This window comes from Pan paniscus, chromosome 23 (assembly GCF_029289425.2).
Source record: "Pan paniscus chromosome 23, NHGRI_mPanPan1-v2.0_pri, whole genome shotgun sequence".
Lineage (NCBI taxonomy): Eukaryota > Metazoa > Chordata > Mammalia > Primates > Hominidae > Pan > Pan paniscus.
In genome coordinates, this window is record NC_085927.1 from 31,991,582 (window position 1) to 32,011,963 (window position 20,382).

Here is a 20,382-nt window from a genome sequence, read left to right on the forward strand (position 1 = left end):
TCCCACCAGGTGCCACATGCAACATTGGGGATTACGTTTCAACAGGAGATTGAGAGAGGACACACATCCACACTATATCAGGAGGTGTGTGCCTTGCAACCATCAGGGGATGCTGCAGGACTGCCCTATGGTCCCTACACAGCTGCTTAGTAAGAACCATTCACTCCAAGGAACCTGTGCCCTGTGCTCAATGATGGGGACTCAGGAGCTGTGTCCTCTCTGGCCTGGCAGAGTCCCCTAAGCAGAGACCTGTGTATGGTCTCGGCAGGTGCTTCCTCCCAGGGCCCTCCCAAGGGGGAACCAAACTTTCCTCCTCCTCAGTCTGCAGTGTGAGCTGAGCTTCAGCCCCAGGGTTCAGCGAGGGGCTGGGCAGTCCTTGGATGGGAACATATTTGCATGAGCAGCCCCTCCTCTGGCAGAGGATGGAGAAGAAGAGGAGACCTGGGGCAGCTCAGGCCCACTGTTAGGGCTCAGGGGCTGTGTCCACCATGGCCTGGACTCTTCTCCTTCTCGTGCTCCTCTCTCACTGCACAGGTAGGGAAAGTCCTTATAAACTGAGTCTCAGTGTCCAACCTACACCATCCCCTGTGGCTCAGACCTACAAGAAGCTTTACCCTGGGAACTGCCTTATCACCCATGATGTCTGTGTTTTCAGGTTCCCTCTCCCAGCCTGTGCTGACTCAGCCATCTTCCCATTCTGCATCTTCTGGAGCATCAGTCAGACTCACCTGCACGCTGAGCAGTGGCTTCAGTGTTGGGGACTTCTGGATAAGGTGGTACTAACAAAAGCCAGGGAACCCTCCCCGGTATCTCCTGTACTACCACTCAGACTCCAATAAGGGCCAAGGCTCTGGAGTTCCCAGCCGCTTCTCTGGATCCAATGATGCATCAGCCAATGCAGGGATTCTGCGTGTCTCTGGGCTCCAGCCTGAGGATGAGGCTGACTATTACTGTGGTACATGGCACAGCAACTCTAAGACTCACACAGTGCTCCAGACCCATGAGGAAGTAAGACAAAACCCTCCCCTCTACTCTCCTGGCCTAGTGAAATCACCCCTGCTGGTGGCTCTGACCAAATCTAGCTCAGGGGGTGACATCTGTTGTCTCATCAACAGCACTGGAGCTCCCACGGAGAAGTAGGTCTAACAAAGTCCTACCTTGCTCGCATTTCACAGGCAGACATCCCTTGCTCAGGGGTAAAATCTCTCAGTGTTGACATTGAAGAAGGCAAGAGGGCTGGGTTGGGGTTCATCTCAGCTCAGAGTTTAGAAGTGACTCAGAGATGCTGCTGGTCTGAGAGTTTTAATATGAGCCTTGGGATACAATACAGGGATGCAGATGGGAATTGTATTCTCTATGTCAGTAACGAACCATCAGTAATTGAAAAATCAATACATTGAAAATAGCATAAAGCATGAAATACTTTAGGATACGTATGACAAAAATTGTTTTACACATTAGAAGTCCTAAAACATTGTTTAGATGCAGGTCTTAAAGAAGACCTGAGTAAATGCACAGATAATCTTTTTTTTTTTTTTTTTTTTTTTTTTTTTTTTTTTTTTTTGAGGCAGAGTTTCACTCTTGTTGCCCAGGCTGGAGTGCAATGGCATGATCTCGGATCTCGGCTCATCACAACCTCCACCTCCTGGGTTCAAGCGATTCTCCTGCCTCAGCCTCCCGAGTAGCTGGGATTACAGGCATGTGCCACCATGCCTGGCTAATTTTTGTATTTTTAGTAGAGATGGGGTTTCTCCATGTTGGTCAGGCTGGTCTCGAACACCTGATCTCTGGTGATCTGCCCGCCTCGGCCTCCTGAAGTGCTGGGATTACTGGCGTGAGCCAATGCGCCCAGCCCAGATAACCCTTTTTTTTTTTTTTTTGAGCAGGAGTCTCGCTCTGTCGCCCAGGCTGCAGTGCAGTGGCGCGATCTCGGCTCACTGCAACCTCCGCCTCCTGGTTGAAGTGATTCTCCTGCCTCAGCCTCCCTAGTAGCTGGGACTACAGGCATGTGCCACCATGCCCGGCTAATTTTTTTTTTTTCCTTGTGGCAACGGGGTTTCACCGTGTTTGGTCTTGATCTCTTGACCTTATGATCCGCCCGCCTTGGCCTCTCAAACTGCTGGGATTACAGGCATGAGCCACCATGCCTGGCCCCAGATAACCCTTTTTATGTGAGAGTGTAGAGAATGTTGCTGCAGCTGGCGTGGGATGGGGGATGGCTGGGTTGAGACTGTGTTGTCACCTGCAGTGTACACCTGAGGTGACATGGTTCTGAACATCACTTTCCCCATTGAAGGCCCGAGTGACCTATCACTTGCTTCTCAAAATTCAGGAACTAGGTGACTCTAGGAGAGTGCACAGGAAGCTTTCTGCATATTCTTTCAAGAGATTTCGAGGTCACTGACTCTTTTTTCAAGACTTAAACACAAAATCCACATCCATCATTCTTGCGTAAAGAGACCATTCTTTTTTTTTTTTTTTTTTTTTTGAGATGGAGTCTCGCTCTGTTGCCCAAGCTGGAGTGCAGTGGCATGATCTCGGCTCACTGCAAGCTCTGCCTTCTGGGTTCATGCCCTTCTCCTGCCTCAGCCTCCCAAGTAGCTGGGACTACAGGCACCAGCCGCCATGCCCGGCTAATTTTTTGTATTTTTTAGTGGAGATGGGGTTTCAACATGTTGGCCAGAATGGTCTTGATCTCTTGACCTCATGATCCGCACGCCTTGGCCTCCCAAAATGCTGGGATTACAGGCGTGAGCCACTGCACCCGGCCCAAGATGGGGTTTCATCATGTTGACCTGGCTGGTCTCAAACTCCCAACCTCAAGTGATCCACTCACCTCAGCCTCCCAAAGTGCTGGGATGACAGGCGTGAGCCACAGTGCTCGGCCTAGTACATTGTTTAAATGGTGCATGTAAAACCTCATGGTACTACAACTGCCTGGTGACAGACTCACCAGAGTAAATAACTCTCCTGCTGTTCTCCAACCACATGGGATTCCCCAAACAAAGATTTGTTGAGTCCAAGATGCATCATGCCAGAACTCTTGCAGTCATACACATAATTTGTTTCATTTTAATAAATACGGTTATCTTTTTTCTTCAGTTTATTGTTTTTAATGTATCATCTTCTAGGTTTCATTACACATCAAAGATGAATAATTTCTCTCATCTTTAGGACATGCTGAAAACACTCATTAGTGATTTTGAACAGTATTATTTCCTAAACATCCTAGTTGGAATGGTTGATCCTAAAAGCTACCATGTGTCAGGCTCACCTGAGTGCAGACTGTGGTCTAAACAAGCTAAAGTTTTAATTCTTCCGTCTTCAAATACTGAGCATATTTGCTTGTTTTGCTCTTTAGCAAAACACTGCAAAGTCATTCGCCAGGATCTCCTGCAGACTGGCATTCAGTGATGGAGAACAGACTCCTAGGTGAGATCCCTGGTCACAGGATCCAGATGACTATGACTGCAAGTCTGGAAAAGAAGAGACAGAACAAAGATTTACCAGCATAACCCTCTGAGAATGTGCCCCGGCCATCCTGGAGGGAAGAGCTCCCTATCGACCCAGCACTGCAGAATCCACAGAGGAAGGACAGCTCTGGCCACCAGGGAGCAGCCACACGACAAGAGAGGACCCGGTGTCCCCACAGGTGAGGAAGTGAGTCCATGGGGCTGGTCAGTGCTCTCGATTTCATTCTGATATAAGAGGACTTTGTGTAGTCACCACCTGAGTCCTATACAGTGAACAGCCAAGGAGACATGGACAGATTCACCCCTGAGGAACCCAGTAGAATGTGAAGTCTGCCCTGAGGTCATGAAGAAAAGACTCGGGGCTGCCTGGCCTGGCCCTGATGGAGGGGGCCATGGACAGAACAACGGAGAGGCAGGGGTGTCTCTGAGAGGCTCTGGTCACCTTGTCATACAATGGTGGTGTACAATGTCGCACCATGGACACTAGGGGGCGCCTGCGCACCATTCCTGAGAAGACTGGGTGTGATGAGAGCAGGACCAGCGCCACCTGTCCTGCTTGGTGCCCTATGCTTAGGGCTCACAGATGTCAACTCTCCACCCCCTGGGACCACACAGCCCCACCCCTGGCACTCTCTGACATCCTCAGGCAGAGGAGCTTGACCCAGGGCCCAGGGTGGGATCAGAAAGCTGGAGGGTCTGATTTGCATGGATGGACCCTCCTTCTCTCAGAGTATAAAGAGGGGCAGGGAGAGACTTGGGGAAGCTCTGCTTCAGCTGTGAGCACAGAAGGCAGGACTCGGGACAATCTTCATCATGACCTGCTCCCCTCTCCTCCTCACCCTTCTCATTCACTGCACAGGTGCCCAGACACAGGGTCAGGGGAGGGGTCCAGGAAGCCCATGAGGCCCTGCTTTCTCCTTCTCTCTCTAGACCAAGAATCACCGTGTCTGTGTTTCTCCCACTTCCAGGGTCCTGGGCCCAGTCTGTGTTGACGCAGCCGCCCTCAGTGTCTGCGGCCCCAGGACAGAAGGTCACTATCTCCTGCTCTGGAAGCAGCTCCAACATTGGGAATAATTATGTATCCTGGTACCAGCAGCTCCCAGGAACAGCCCCCAAAATCCTCATTTATGACAATAATAAGCGACCCTCAGGGATTTCCGACCGATTCTCTGGCTCCAAGTCTGGCACGTCAGCCACCCTGGGCATCACCGGACTCCAGACTGGGGACGAGGCCGATTATTACTGCGGAACATGGGATAGCAGCCTGAGTGCTGGCACAGTGCTCCAGGCCAATGGGGAACTGAGACAAGAACCCCCTTCCTCCTCCCCCAGGAGGGTGAGTGCCGCCAGCTGCTGCTCACGCCTGACCTGTAGCTTCTGCTGCTGCAGGTTCTCCCATGGGCCACGGGGCAGCCAGGGCCCTGCCTAGGAGTGGAGGCTCCACCACTTTTGTCCTCAGAGTCAGGAACAGGGACTCCAGGAATGAGAATATCCTGCTCCTGCAGCTTGGGACACAGGGTCTCTGCACTGACATCCTGGGCTGAGGTGGCAGGTCCAGCTGTGTCTTCACAGTCCTTCCTGTGCCTGCCCATGGTGTGGGGAGGGAGGGAGTGGGGGAGGGGGTGTGGGCCTTTGAGCTTCACTAGAGACCTGAGGGAGCAGAGGTGCTCCCCAAGACCTGGACTCCTTCCCTCACCCTCCTCCCATCACTCTCCTCACTGTAGCTATGGCCAGGTGAGGGCTCAGGGCTACTTGAGGACCTTGCTCAGCCCAGGGCCTCCATCCCAGGCATTGTTTCCAAACTCTGTAAGGGCTGTCTCTGAATCTGTAGAAACAGTTATTTCTATGTGCCCAGGACTGGGTTAGAGGGCACCAACCCCACCCCTTGCAAACTGCTCCTCACCTCTTAGTGCCCCAATGAGGAGAAGAAAGAGTTAGAAATCAGGAATCTACTCAGGGCTCCCCTCTCTCCTCTTTCCCAGCCTCCCCTGGCTTTCTCTTTCTACAGAAACACCAAGGAGGCAGCCACCAAGGACGAGGGGAGGCCCAGGCATTATACCAGGCAGCGGAGCCAGCCAGTCCCCCCAGATGGTAGAGGGAGGTGGAGGAGGTGTCTGGGACCAGAAAATAGTGAGGACCCTCTTACTGAAGTGAGGACGGGTGGCATAAACTGAGGCCCAGATGGTGGACCAGATCTCCTGAGCCATCTACTCATTTCTTCGTGTGTTCCAGTTTGGGTAAGAATAGGCTAAAAAAAAAAAAAGGCTTTGAAGAGGTTCCTTTCCTCAGATAAGAATTCGTAAAGGATTATTGGCCACTCAGGCATTGAGGGGAGGCTGAGCCTCACTCTCAGGCCAATAGAACTGGGGGCTTTCAAGGGAATTTGATTGTACTGAGCTCCGAGACTCTGACATCTAAGACTTATGCCCTCGTAGCCGAACCCAGCACTGATACCAAAATGGATGAAGGCTGATAGATAAGCCTAGAATATTCTAGCTGGCACCATCTCGTGGAAAAGAGAATCAAGTTAGAATATTGGTGTGATAAGGTGGCATCGCACAGTGAGGGGAGGAGAGCTTGCGTGGGGGAGGGTAGAGGAGCCATTAGAGGGTTGGACAAGGAGGACACAGAGTCTGAGGTAAGTTTGTGAGGAAAACTCCAGATGCTTCAGAGAAGATGGACAAGGAGGTAGGCAGTGTGAAGGCCATGGGACCAGCTCTGGTCACCGGGAGTGAGTGGTGAGATTCAGCACCAGTGTCTGGGGAGGAGGGACTGAAGCCTGGGTGAGGGGAGAGGCTCAAGGCTGGCCTTAGGACCTGAGTGGGGCACAGTGATCACACTGCTGGGGGGTCCTTCAAGTGCAAGGGGGCTGCAGGAAGGCTTGAGCTCATTGTCGCAATGAAAACTTAGACAACAGCTCCCCAGCCTTGTTCAAAGGTGTCACAGGACTTTTTCCTCTCCACATGGCAACAGGGAGAAGAAAACTTATCTCTGAGATATATAAGATGTTAGTTCTCCATAACCTCTCCTGTCCCCTGGCTGAATTCCTATTTGGAAACAAAATGACTCTCCAGTTTTATATATGACATCCTCACAAAAAAAAAGTTCCAGAATGAGAAAGATCTGCCCTCCCTGACCCACTGGTGAGGAATCTCAGCCTTCAGGACAACCAGACTAAATCATTCATGCCATCTCCCATGACAGCATCATGAGGACCAGGGAGCCTACCTTATGGGTTTGGGCCACACACTGCCTGTCCCTAGCATTGCAGCTGAGGACACTTACATGCTGAACTCATGGCTGGGAGATCTGGGGTCTAGACATGACAGGAAAAGGAAAAAGACCAGGAGCTCTGCCTAAGTAGCCCCCCTGTGTGAATCACTCTACCCTCCACCCTCATCTTCAGTTCGTGATGGCTATTGTCTTGTGAAAACTGAAAGCTGGGCTGGGACACAGGCAAGAGAGTCTCTGACTCACAAATCTCCATCGTGGGCTCTCTGGCCTTTCTGATATTCTTTTCACACATCAATTCTGGGCCAAGACACATCCATGCTCATCAAGAAGGCATGGATAGGAGAATCGGGTAGCCTCCAGAGAGACAGGAAGCAGATAAACACCCTCATGTTGGCCTCCTAAGCCCAGAGGAGAAAAAAAAAAGTTGGAGGGGAAGAAGTTCAAGAAGCCACACTAGAAGCCACTGATTACCATCACCTCGGCACCTGTCCTCCATCTGCCCCTCTTTCAAGTGAGGACCAGACTCAGGGCACAGCACCTGCACCTCCCCCTCTGTCCATGCACTGTGTAGGGAGCCTCCTTCTGCTCTCATCTCAAGGTGGCTGCTCCGCCAGGTCAGCCATATCACTGCTGAGAGTCTTCCCTGGGTCCTGGTCACAGGGTCTGGGATCAGCAGCAACCTGGCTTTGATTCAGCTCTGACCCTGCCCCTTCAGGACACAAAGCCCACTATTAAAGGGATAACTGAACTCTCCTAGTTCACTCAACCTTAGATTTTCCTTCTCAGTGTCCTTCTAGAAAGTGCCGCCTCTACTAAATGATTTCATGTTATTTCCTCAGGTCTAGAGCTATTTGATTTCCAAAATTCTATACTCACTCTTCTGTTCTCATTCCCGGTCATGGCTCATTTTCCCTCAGCAGCTAATGATGCTAATCATGTATCTACCCCCCACTGTCACAAAAAAGAGAGATGGAAGAGTTCCTTAGATAAATACAGGGTTAGCAAAGAAAAGTTTCATTACCTCTTAAGAATTACTCCAAGATCTGGCCGGGCATGGTGGCTCATGCCTGTAATCCTAGCACTTTGGGAGTCCAAGGTAGACAGGTCACGAGATCAGGAGATCGAGACCATCATGGCTAACATGGTGAAAACCCATCTCTACTAAAAATACAAAAAATTAGCTGGGCATGGTGGTGGGCACTTGTAGTCCCAGCTACTCAGGAGGCTGAGGCAGGAGAACAGCGTGAACCCGGGAGGTGGAGCTTGCAGGGAGCCGAGATCATGCCTCTGCACTCCAGCCTGGGCAACAGAGCGAGACTCTGTCTCAGAAAAAAAAAAAAGAATTACCCCGAGATCTAAGAAAATTAATTCCAGTTCTTCAAGAGTTTACTCCTCAGAAACAACAGCATGAATACATTAGGTAGTGAATGTTCTTGGTCTTCTCAGTGAATAACGTCTGAAAGGTTCAGAGTATATTTTCAAAAAGGTAAGTGCATAACTTTCAAAAAAAGTAGTATTAACATGTCAACAATTTTAATTGGTATATATATTTCTGGAAAAAAAGGAGTATGATGGTAAAAGAAATGTAAAAAAGCCTTTGTAAAACACAGTGCTTACAGTCCACCAGGATAGCACCTGTGAAGCAAATTTCCTTTGCTGAAGATACACCGCCTTTTAGAATAATAGCAAGATAGTTTGAATTTGTCTTCTCTCACAGCAATCTAAAAATTAACATGATCCCATTTATATGACATATCTAGAAATATTCCTGTACATGTGGACATTCCCATCGCACACCTCCCATCCAGGCTGTCCTAAAGTGGCATCTCCTCTTCTTCTGCTCATGTTCTCCCCCTCTCCTCACCTCTCCTGCTGACACGTGGCTCCTCCCTGCCTTCCTCTCCAGTAGCCCCAGCAGATCAGGCCCAACCAGTGAACAAGCTCCTGGACTTCTTGGATTTCTGAGGACTTGCCCTGCCAGGGTGTCTTTCCCAATCACAATCTCTCCTTCCCGGGAGTCCACTTCTCCTAGATCCTGTTATTTATCTAATGTTATACATCTGTATCTACGTGGTGGACTTCCCTACATCTTCACCTGAACCCCAGGAATCTTCAGGTCATGCCCATATGACCTTAGTTCTCCTGGAGTCCCTTCTTCCTTCTTCCCCTGTGATCCCACCAAGTGGAGATCTCTTCTCAGACCCTGGAGTGCAGCAGGGACTTCTCTGGTCTCTGCCCCAGGGATTAAGGGGGTGGAATTGAGGACTCCTGTGCTCTTCCTATGCCTGTGTTTTCATCAGGGTCAGCTGCACAAGGTAGGGATTCCCACTCTCAGAGTATGAAGAGGGGCAGGGAGAGATTTGGGGAAGCTCTGCTTCAGCTGTGGGCACAGGAGGCAGCACTCAGGACAATCTCCAGCATGGCCTGGTCTCCTCTCCTCCTCACTCTCCTCGCTCACTGCACAGGTGACTGGATACAGATCGAGGGGAGGGTCCCTGGGAAGCCTATGGATTCTTGCTTTCTCCTCTTGTCTCTAGAAGCAGAATCATGATGCCTGTGTCTCTCCCACTTCCAGGGTCCTGGGCCTAGTCTGTGCTGATGCAGCTGCCCTCAGTGTCTGGGGCCCCAGGGCAGAGGGTCACCATCTCCTGCACTGGGAGCAGCTCCAACATCGGGGCAGGTTATGATGTACACTGGTACCAGCAGCTTCCAGGAACAGCCCCCAAACTCCTCATCTATGAAAATAATAAGCGGCCCTCAGGGGTTTCTGACTGATTCTCTGGCTCCAAGTCTGGCACCTCAGCCTCCCTGGCCATCACTGGACTCCAGTCTGAGGATGAGGCTGATTATTACTGCAAAGCATGGGATAACAGCCTGAATGCTCACACAGTGCTCCAGGCCCAGGGGGAGGTGAGAGAAGAACCCCCTTCCTCCTCTACCAGGAGGGTGAGCGCTCAGCTGCTACTGCTCAGGCATGGCCTGTGGCTTCTGCTGCTGCAGCTTCCCCCATGGTCCAGGGGCATCCAGGGCCCTGCCTCAGAGTAGAGGCTTCTCTTTTTTTCTGTTCTGAGAATCATGCACAGCAGCTCCTTCCTAGGAACAGGGCCTCCAGGCACCAGAACATCCATCTCTTTGTACCTTGGGACACAGGGTCTCTGCAGCGAAGTCCTGGGCTGAGGTGTCAGGTCCAACTGTGTCATCACAAACCTGATGCAGAACCTGTGTCTCCATCAACCTCATTTCCTGATTTCTGGAAGTTCCGACTGTTGGCCTTCTGTCCCTGCTCCTCAGGGTGAATCGCTTGGCTTCTTTCCTCCCCAGCCTACTCTTTTTAATAAAACCCTTTCCAAGGAGGAATAATGTCCATACGAGAAAACACCTATATTTATAATATACCATGACACCCATTTTGGCATGTTTTTGGATCCTTGAAAGCATCACCACCACCGAGCTATGAAAGCTGTGACCAACCCCAGCAGCTCCTCATGACCCTTTGTCATCTCCCTTTCTACCCCAATGCCCTCCCGGGAAGCCACAGATCCTCCTCTGTCATTACTGTTTGGTTTCCATTTTCTGGAAGGTATTAGTGTTCACAAACATTCTCTTGCCATTTGTTGAGGCTTCTTTCACTCCGCACACTTTTTGAGATTCTCCCTGTTGTTGCTGAATGACATCTCATCCCATAAAGGGCTCATCAGTACCTTTGAGGGCCCCTAGCCATTTTGCCTTTCATGCCCATTCCTGCATTTGTATATACACATATAGAATCCAGGGTAGCCTATATTCCTTTTAATCTGAATTTTAAAAAATCAATACATTTTCTGGGGCCCCTAACAGTGTCGAGTCCCGTAGGCATTTGATCTTCTCTCTCCAGTGATGCTCAGCCCTACTTGCATCTCATGCGATTATACTCACTTCTTGCCATTATTCAACAATTTTGTTTTATTCTCTTGGTTTTAAATAGGCAATACACAAACAAGATGCCACATGAGAACTATGGAAAGCACTTCCCCCTCCTACATCCTGTCTCCTGACCTGTTGGTTTCTCTCAGCTGAAGTGACCAGGAATGCTTACATTTATGTTCCCTCCCAGCCAGGATCTGTGTGTAGAAACAAGGGGGTCTGTCTGTGTCTGTGTGGGCAACCACATTATGTTTTCTTTAGTATCACTACAACCTTACTATGGACAAACAACTTTTTAATTCCTGAGACTGTGACTTCATGTAATCCTGACAATAGCCCGATTATTGCTTTTGAGGCAGTGGTCCTGATTGGAGAGGAACTGTTTGTGACCTGGGGATGGCGTTCTCTAATTTAACAAATGTAAACACTGGAGGTCAGTTAAATTTGAATTCGGTAAAACAATGATGAAGAATCAATATGTAGGCTGGGCGCCGTGGCTCACACCTTAACCCTGGCACTTTTGGAAGCCAAGGTTGATGGATTGCTTCAGGCCAGGAGTTGGAGATAAGTCTGACCCATGTGGTGAAACCCCGTATCTCCTAAAAATACAAAAATTAGCTGGGCCTCATGACATATACCTGTAATCCCAGTGACTCAGGAGGTTGAGGCATGAGAATCACTTGAACCCAAGAGGCAGAAGTTGCAGTGAGCTGAGACCGGGCCACTAACTCCAGGTGGAGTAACAGAGTGACACTCTGACTCAAAAAAAATACAAAAAAAAAAAAAAAAGAGTCAGTATATGTATCCCCCAGACAATATTGTGTATTTAAATATAAACATAACTGGGTGCCCTTTAATTTATCTGGCAACTCCACACAGTGTCACAACCTGGAAGAGGCATAGCTGGGGCAGTCATCCCCTTACTGATGCTGGGTCTAGGGGCTTAACTACAAAGACAGAGCTTTGCTAGCAAAGGTACACTCAAGTGAGCACATCAGTGAGCATGAAATGCATGTGATATAATTCCCAATGAATGATGCCTCCTCACTTCTCTAATTATTTTTTCTATTATCCTTCAAGTCTGCAGATTCAGGGCCTCCCCAGGGGTTGCTTCAGCCTGAGCTCTAGACAAGTGATCTCATGTCCTGTCACACCCAGATGCATGGGGCTACTCTGTCCCCACACAGAGGGGCTTCAGCCTGGGGTGCATAAGTAACATGTGAGAGAGAGAAGAGCTCAGCCTGGCTCTGCTTATATCTAGTGAGAGACCAACTTCGGGTTCATTTGATGCTGGAGGCTGGTGAGCTGAGAGCAGAGGAGAGACCAAGCTTTAGAGTGCAGGGCTTTCAGGAGAGAAATTGGGAACCTGGAAATGGGCCACACTCTTCAGTGAGGAAGAAGCAGGCAGCTCTAGGCACAGCCCTGCATTCCTAGTGGTTTCCCCTTCATCAAGCTTGACTCCCTGCTTTGATGTCTGTCAGGGAATCTACTTCAGCAAGGTGAAGATCCCAGGGCTTTACTAAAAATAGCAGTAGACCAGGCAGGTATGTCATGGTTCAAGAGTTCTGTGCACAGAAATAAATACAGATGCATATTCACAAGGGCCCTCACAGTTGTCTCTTTTGGAGTGGAAGAGATGAAGAAAGGCAGGGAGAAATTGAAAGACTCAGTCGGTCTGGGCCTGGGGCAGCACTGGATGCTGTGGACTTATCCCTGAAGGGTCTGCAGGTGACCACAGCCAGGAAGCCAGCCCCTGCTGTGACCCTGTGTCATCTGCTCACTGCTCACTGAGCTCAGCAGCTGTGTCCTCACAGGAAACTGGGTGCAGCCAGCTTGGCCTTCTCCACCCCGCCTGGAAAATGTGGGCAGGTGACTGTCAGCATTGAGATCCTATGAAGGGGCTGGGAGACAAGGGAAGAGGGCTGATTTGCATGAAGCAATCATTCCATACCCTTATCTTTAAACTATATCCCATTAATGGAAGCTCTGGGGCCATCCAAACCTGATCAATCTAAGAGGGGTTATCAGCTGGAGGTGGTCAGAGTGAGGAAGAAACTGGCTTCCTTGAAAGACTCATCAACACAGCCACCAACTCTGGGACAAATGGGGTGACTCCCTATAACTGTCACCCAATATTAGCCACAGGAGCCTGAGCCTAGTCCCCTCACCTTATTACTTCTGATTCTGGTCCAGTCCCCTGTTGTCCCTGGACCCTTGCCTATGTCTGAGTCCAGGGTGGCAGGGGTAGCCCCATCTCAGTCAACATCTATAGAGAGGTAAGAGCTACTACGGCTTCAAGCAGAGTCCACAGTTTTACCCATGAGGGCCTCTTTTGCTCCCCCACCCTGTCACACAGGTGACTACTGCTGTGGGTCTGGTGGAGTGGCCCCTGGCCCCTGAAGGACACAAGGTATTCCTTCCTCTCTAACACCAGGCATATAGTGGAGAAGGTATGGGTGGGTATAGAACAGATTGGCTTTTCCAGATGCAAATCGGTAAGACCCTGGCTACAGAAAAATTATTTCACAAAACCCCACACCCTTTCGTGACAAAAACACTCAGTGAATTATGAATAGAAGGAAATTACCTCAACATAGTAAACCCTATGTATGAAACTCCCACAGCTAACATCATGTGCAATCTGAAAGACTGAAGATATTTCCTGTAACTTCAGGAACAAAGCAAGGATGCGCACTTTCACCACTTCTATTCCAAATAGTATTGGAAGACCTAGCCAGAGCAATGAGCCAAGAAAAAGAAATAAACAGAAAAGAAATTAGAAATGAAAAAGTAAAATAATCTCTGTTTTCAGATGACCTCATCTTATATGTAGAAAATCCATAAAACTTCCACCAAAATAGCAAACTCTTCTCAGCTAAGGGACCATGTTCTAACCCAATGAAGGGAAGCTAAGAACCTTGATAAAAGGTTACAGGAACAGCTAAATGGAATAATCAGTTTAGAAAGAAACATAAATAACCTGATGGAGCTGAAAAACACAGCAGAAGAACTTCATGAAGCATACACAAGTATCAATAGCTGAACCAAACCAGTGGAAGAAAGTATGTCAGAGACTGAAGATCAACTTACTGAAATGGGTGTGAAGACAAGATAAGACAAAAAAGCAGGAAAAGAAATGAACAAAGCCTCCAAGAAATATGGGACTATGTGAAAAGACCAAACTTACAATTGATTGGTGTACCTGAAAGTGACGGGGAGAATGGAACCACATTGGAAAACACACTTCAGGATATTATCCAGGAGAAATTCCCCAACCTGGCAAGACAGGCCAACATTCAAATTCAGGAAATACAAGGAAGATCACTAAGATACTCCTCGAGAAGAGCAAGCCAAAGACACATAACCGTCAGATTCACCAAGGTTGAAATGAAGGAGACAATGTTAAGTGGATCCAGAGAGAAAGGTCAGGTTACCTACAAAGGGAAGCCCATCAGACTAACAGCAGATCTCTCTGAGGAAACCCTACAAGCCAGAAGAGAGTGGGAGCCAATATTCAACTTCTTAAAGAAAAGAATTTTCAGTCCAGAATTTTATATCCAGCCAAACTTAGCTACATAAGTGAAGGAGAAATAAAATTCTTTACAGATAAGCAAATGCTGAGGTATTTTATCACCACCAGGCCTACCTTACAAGACCTCCTGAAGGAAGCACTAAATATGGAAAGGAAAAACTGCTACCAGCCACTGCAAAAACACACCAAAATATAAAGACCAATGATGCTATGAAGAAACTGCATCAAGTAATGTGCAAAATAACGAGTTAGCATCATGATGACAGGATAAAATTCCCACATAATAATATTAATTTTAAATGTAAATGGGCCAAATGCCCCAATTAAAAGACACAGACTGGCAAATTGGGTAAAGGGTCAAGACCCATTGGTGTGGTATATTCAGGAGACCCATCTCACATCAAAAGACACACATAGGCTCAAAATAAAGGAATGGAGGAATATTTACCAAGCAAATGGAAAGCAAAAAAAAGCTGGGGTCGCAATCCTAGTCTCTGATAAAACAGACTTTAAACAAACAAGGATCAAAAAAGACAAAGAAAGGCATTACATAATGGTAAAGGGATCAATGCAACAAGAAGAACTAACTGTGCTAAATATATATGCACCCAATACAGGAGCACCCAGTTTCATAAAACAAGTTCTTAGAGACCTACAAAGAGACTTAAACTCCCAGATGATAATACTGGGAGACTTTGACACTCCACTGTCAATATTAAATCAATGAGACAGAAAATGAACAAGGATATCCCATCCTTAGAAAACCCCATCGTCTCAGCCCCAAAACTCCTTAAGCTGATGAGCAACTTCAGTAAAGTCTCAGGATACAAAATCAATGTGAAAAATTCACAAGTATTTCTATGCACCAGCAATAGACAAGCAGAAAGCCAAATCATGAGTGAACTCCCATTCCCAATTGCTACGAGGAAAATAAAATACCTAGGAATACAACTTACAAGGGATGTGAAGGACCTCTTCAAGGAGAACTACAAACCATTGCTCAAGGAAATAAGAGAGAACATGAACTCAGCTCTGGACCAAGTGGACCTATAGATATCTACAGAAAACTTTACCCCAAATCAATAGAATATACATTCTTCTCAGTGCCACATAACATATATTCTAAAATTGACCACATAATTGGAAGTAAAACATCCTTAGCAAATGCGAAAGAATGGAAATCATAACAAACAGTCTTTCAGACTACCGAGCAATCAAATTAGAACTCAGGATGAAGAAACTCACTCAAAACCACACAACTACACGGAAATTGAACAACCTGCTCCTGAATGACTACTGGGTAAATAATGAAATTAAGGCAGAAATAAAGAAGTTATTTGAAGCCAATGAGAACAAAGAGACCATGTACCAGAATCTCTGGGACACAACTAGAACAGTGTGTAGAGGGAAATTTATAGCACTAAATGCCACAGCAGAAAGTGGGAAAGATCTAAAATTGACACCCTAACATCACAATTAAAGGAAGTATAGAAGCAAGAGCAAATAAATTCAAAAGCTAGCAGAAGACAAGAAATAACTAAGATCGGAGCAGAGCTGAAAGAGATAGAGACGTGAATAACCCTTCAAAAAAATCAATGAATCCAGGAGCTGGTTTTTTGAAAAGATTAACAATCTAGATAGACCACTAGCTAGACTAATAAATAAGAAAAAAGAGAAGAATCAAATAGATACAATAAAAAAGATAAAGGGGATATCACTACTGATCTCCCAGAAATGCAAACTACCATCAGAGAATACTACAAACACCTCTATGCAAATAAACTAGAAAATCTAGAAAAAAGGATAGATTCCTGGACACATACACCCTCCCAAGACTAAATCAGGAAGAAGCTGAATCCTTGAATAGACCAATAACAAGTTCTGGTATTGAGGCAGTAATTAATAGCCTACCAACCAAAAAAAGCCCAGGACCAGACAGATTCACAGCTGAATTCTAGCAGAGGTACAAAGAGGAGCTGATACCATTCCTTCTGAAACGATTCCAAAGAATAGAAAAAGAGAGACTCCTCTCTAACTCATTTTGTGAAGCTAGCATCATCCTGATATCAAAATCTGGCAGAGACACAACAAAAAAAGAAAATTCCAGGCCAATATCTTTGATGAACGTTGATGCGAAAATCCTCAATAAAATACTGGCAAACTGAATCCAGCAGCACATCAAAAAACTTACCCACCACAATCAAGTCGGCTTCATCGCTGGGATGCAAGTCTGGTTCAACATACACAAATCAATAAATGTAATCCATCGCATAAACAGAACTAAAGACAAAAACCACATGATTATCTCAATAGATGCAGAAAAGCCCTTTGATAAAATTCAACATCCCTTCATGCTAAAACCTCTCAATAAACTAAGTGTTGATGGAACATATCTCAAAATAATAAGAGGAATTTATGAAAAACCCATAGCCAACATCATACTGAATGGGCAAAAGCTGGAAGCATTCACTTTGAAAACCACCACAAGACAAGGATGCCCTCTCTGAACACTTCTGTTCAACATAGCATTGGAAGTTCTAGCCAGGGCAATCAGGCAAGAGAAATAAAGCGTATTTGAATAGGAAGAGAGGAAGTCAAATTGTCTCTGTTTGCAGACGATATGATTGTATAGTTAGAAAACCCAATCATCTCAGCCCAAAAACTCCTTAAGCTGATAAGCAACTCCAGCAAAGTCCCAGGATACAAAATCAATGTGCAAAAATCGCAAGCATTCCTACACACCAGAAATAGACAAGCAGAGAGCCAAATCATGAGTGAACCCTCATTCACAATTGCTACAAAGAAAATAAAATGCCTAGGAGTACAACTTACAGGGACTTGAAGGACTTCTTCAAGGAGAACTACAAACTACTGCTGAAGGAAATAAGAAAAGACACAAAGGAATGAAAAAACATTCCATTCTCATGGATAGGAAGAATCAATATCGTGAAAATGGCCATATTGCCCAAAGTAATCTGTAGATTCAATGCTATTCCCATCAAGACACCACTGACTTTTTCTGCAGAATAGAAAAAAGCTACTTTAAATTTCATATGGAACCAAGAAAGAACCTGGATAACCAAGACAATTCTAAACAAAAAGAACAAAGCTGGAGGCATCCCACCACCTGACTTCAAATTACACTACCAGGCAACAGTAACCAAAACAGCATGGTACTGGTACCAAAGCAGATAAATAGATCAATGGTACAGAGCAGAGACCTGAGAAATAACACCACACATCTACAACCATCTGATCTTTGACAAACTTGACAAAAACAAGCAATGGGGAAAGGATTCCCTATTTGATAAGTGGTGCTGGGAAAACTGGTAGCCATAGACAGAAAACAGAAACTGGACCGCTTCCTTACACCGTATACAAAAATTAACTCAAGATGGATTAAAGACTTAAATGTAAAACCCAAAACCATAAAAACCCTGGAAGAAAACCTAGGCAATTCCATTCAGGACACAGGTGTGGGCAAATACTTTATGATGAAAATACCAAAAGCGATGGCAACAAAAGCTAAATTGAAAATGGGATCTAATCAAACTAAAGAACTTCGGCAGAGTAAAAGAAACAATCATCAGAGTAAACAGGCAACCTACAGAATGGGAGAAAATTTTTGCAAGCTACCCATTTGACAAAGGTCTAATATTTAGAATCTACAAGGAACTTAAACAAATTTACAAGAAATAAACAAACAACCCCATCAAAAAATGGACTAAGGATATGAACAAACACTTCTCAAAAGAAGACATGTATGTGACCAACAAACATATGAAAAACAGCGCATCATCACTGGTCATTAGAGAAATGCAAATCAAAACCACAGTGAGATACCATCTCACACCAGTTAGAATGGCCATTACTAAACAGTCGGGAAACAACAGATGTTGGTGAGGCTGTGGAGAAATTGGAATGCTTTTACACTGTCAATGGGAATGTAAATTAGTTCAACCATTGTGGAAGACAGTGTGGCGATTCCTCAAGGATCTAGAACCAGAAATACCATTTGAGACCAGTAATCCCATTCCTGGGTATATACCCAAAGGATTATAAATCATTCTACCGTAAAGACACATGGACACATATGTTTATTGCAGCACTCTATGCAGTAGCAACGACCTGGAACCAATCCAAATGGCCATCAATGACAGACTGAATATAGAAAATGTGGGATATATACACTATGGAATACTATGCAGCCATAAAAAAGAATGAGTTCATGTTCTTTGCAGGGACATAGATGAAGCTGGAAGCCATCATTCTCAGCAAAGTAACACTGGAACAGAAAATCAAACACTGCATGTTCATACTCATAAGTGGGAGTTGAAGAATGAGAACACGTGGACACAGGGAGGGAAACATCGTATACCAGGGCCTGTCCGGGGGGCTGGGGGTCAAGGGGAGGGAGAGCATTAGGATGAATACCTAATGCATACAGGGATTAAAACCTAGATGACAGGTTGATAGGTGTAGTAAACCACCATGTCACATATATACCTCTGTAACAAACCTGCGGGTTCTGCACACATGTATCCCAGAACTTAAAGTAAAATAAACAAACAAATAAATAAATAATAAATAAAATAAGTCCCACCAAAACAAAAACTGTTAGAACTATTAAATACATTTGGTAATATTTCAGAATACAAAATCAACACATAAAACCATCTAATGGACAGCCATGATGGCTCATACCTGTAATCCCAGCTCTTGGGGAAGCTGAGGTGAAAGGATTGGTTAGGATCAAGAGAGTTCAATACCAGCGTGGGAAATGAAGTGAGACCCTGTCTCAAAAACAAACAAACAAACGAACAAGCAAACAAACAGGGTTCTTATATTTCTATACTTAATCAACCAAACAGGAAACAAGAAGACAGGACACAACCCAAAATGAAATTAAGAAAACAATTCAATTTACAATAGCATCAGAAAGAATAAAATACTTAAGAATCAAGAAGGGGACTCTTCTATACTGAAAATTATAAAACATTGCTAAAAGAAATTAAAGAATACACAAATAAATGGAAAGAAACATTGCTAAAAGAAATTAAAGAATACACAAATAAATGGAAAGAAAACATTTGTTCATGAATTGAAAAACTTGATATTGTTAAGAAATCAATACAAACCAAAAGAAATCTACAGATTCATTTCAATCTCTATTAAAATTCCAATAATTTTTTTTTGCAAAAGTAGAAAAAATTAATTCTAAAATTTACATAGACTATCACAGGACTCCAAATAGCCAAAATAATCTTCTAAAAGAAGAACAGTGTTGGAGATTTCACACTTCCTGATTTCAAAACATACTACAGAGCTACACCAATCAAAGCAGAGTGGTACAGATAGACAGACACAGAGACAAATAGAATAGAATTGAGCACCTAGAAAGAATCTCTTACTTATATGGTCAAATGATTTTAAATAAGGGTAGCAAGACCATTGAGTGGGGAAAGGACAGACTCCATAAAAAATGTTTTTGAGAAAACTGGATATCCACATGCAATGTGGAAATGGATAAAAGACCCAAATGGAAGAGCCATAACTGTAAAAATCTTAATAGAAAACACTAGGAAGAAGTTTAACAACATTGGGTTTGGAAATGATTTCTTGTATTTGACGCCAAAAGCCCAAGAAAAAAAAAAGAAAAAGAAGAATATAGATAAATTGGATTTCATCAAATTGTAAAATTTATGTGCAACAAAGGACTCTATCAACAGAGTGAAAATGCAAATCATGGAGTCAGAAAATATTTTGCAAACATTGTATCTGGTAAGGTGTCCAGGATATAGAAAGAACTCCTACAACTCAACAGGAATAAAAAAATAGAAACAATCTGAATAAAACATGGGCCCAAGACTTGAATAGATATTTCTCTGAAGAAGATCAATAAATGCCCAGTAAGCACATGAAAAGATGTTTAGCATCACTAATCATTAGAGAAATGCAAATCAAACCACAATAATACACAACTTCACACCCAGTAGGATGGCGTTACCAAAATAATAGAAAATAACAAGTTCTGGCAAAGATGAGTAGAAATTGTCACTGTTAATGCAGTGGTGGAGAAACTATAAAATGATGCATCCACTGTGGAAGCCTTATGGCAGTTCCTCAAAAAATTAAACATAGAATTACCATTTTAACAGAATTTTCACTTCTGGGTATGTGCCTAAAAGAATTCAGAGCAGGGTCTCAAAGAGAAATTTGTACACCCTTGTTCATAGCAGC

At 45.2% G+C, this 20,382-nt stretch overlaps 1 protein-coding gene and 1 gene segment (V, D, J or C); both read left to right on the plus strand.

The window, feature by feature from the left end:
* The first annotated feature begins 251 nt into the window (after nucleotides 1-251).
* Nucleotides 252-3,655, plus strand: LOC100982901 (immunoglobulin lambda variable 5-52-like). The segment is given in 1 exon segment: nucleotides 252-3,655. A coding segment is annotated over 1 exon segment (504 nt).
* Nucleotides 3,656-4,232: 577 nt separating this feature from the next.
* The window catches only part of LOC129395163 (immunoglobulin lambda-1 light chain-like), a 735,232-nt gene continuing 719,082 nt past the window's right edge, over nucleotides 4,233-20,382 (plus strand). The window contains exons 1-2 of the mRNA XM_063603083.1: nucleotides 4,233-4,332; nucleotides 4,442-4,745. Of these exons, the coding sequence (XP_063459153.1) occupies nucleotides 4,287-4,332; nucleotides 4,442-4,745 (350 nt within the window). The 5' untranslated portion in view covers nucleotides 4,233-4,286. The remainder of the gene's footprint in view (nucleotides 4,333-4,441; nucleotides 4,746-20,382) is intronic.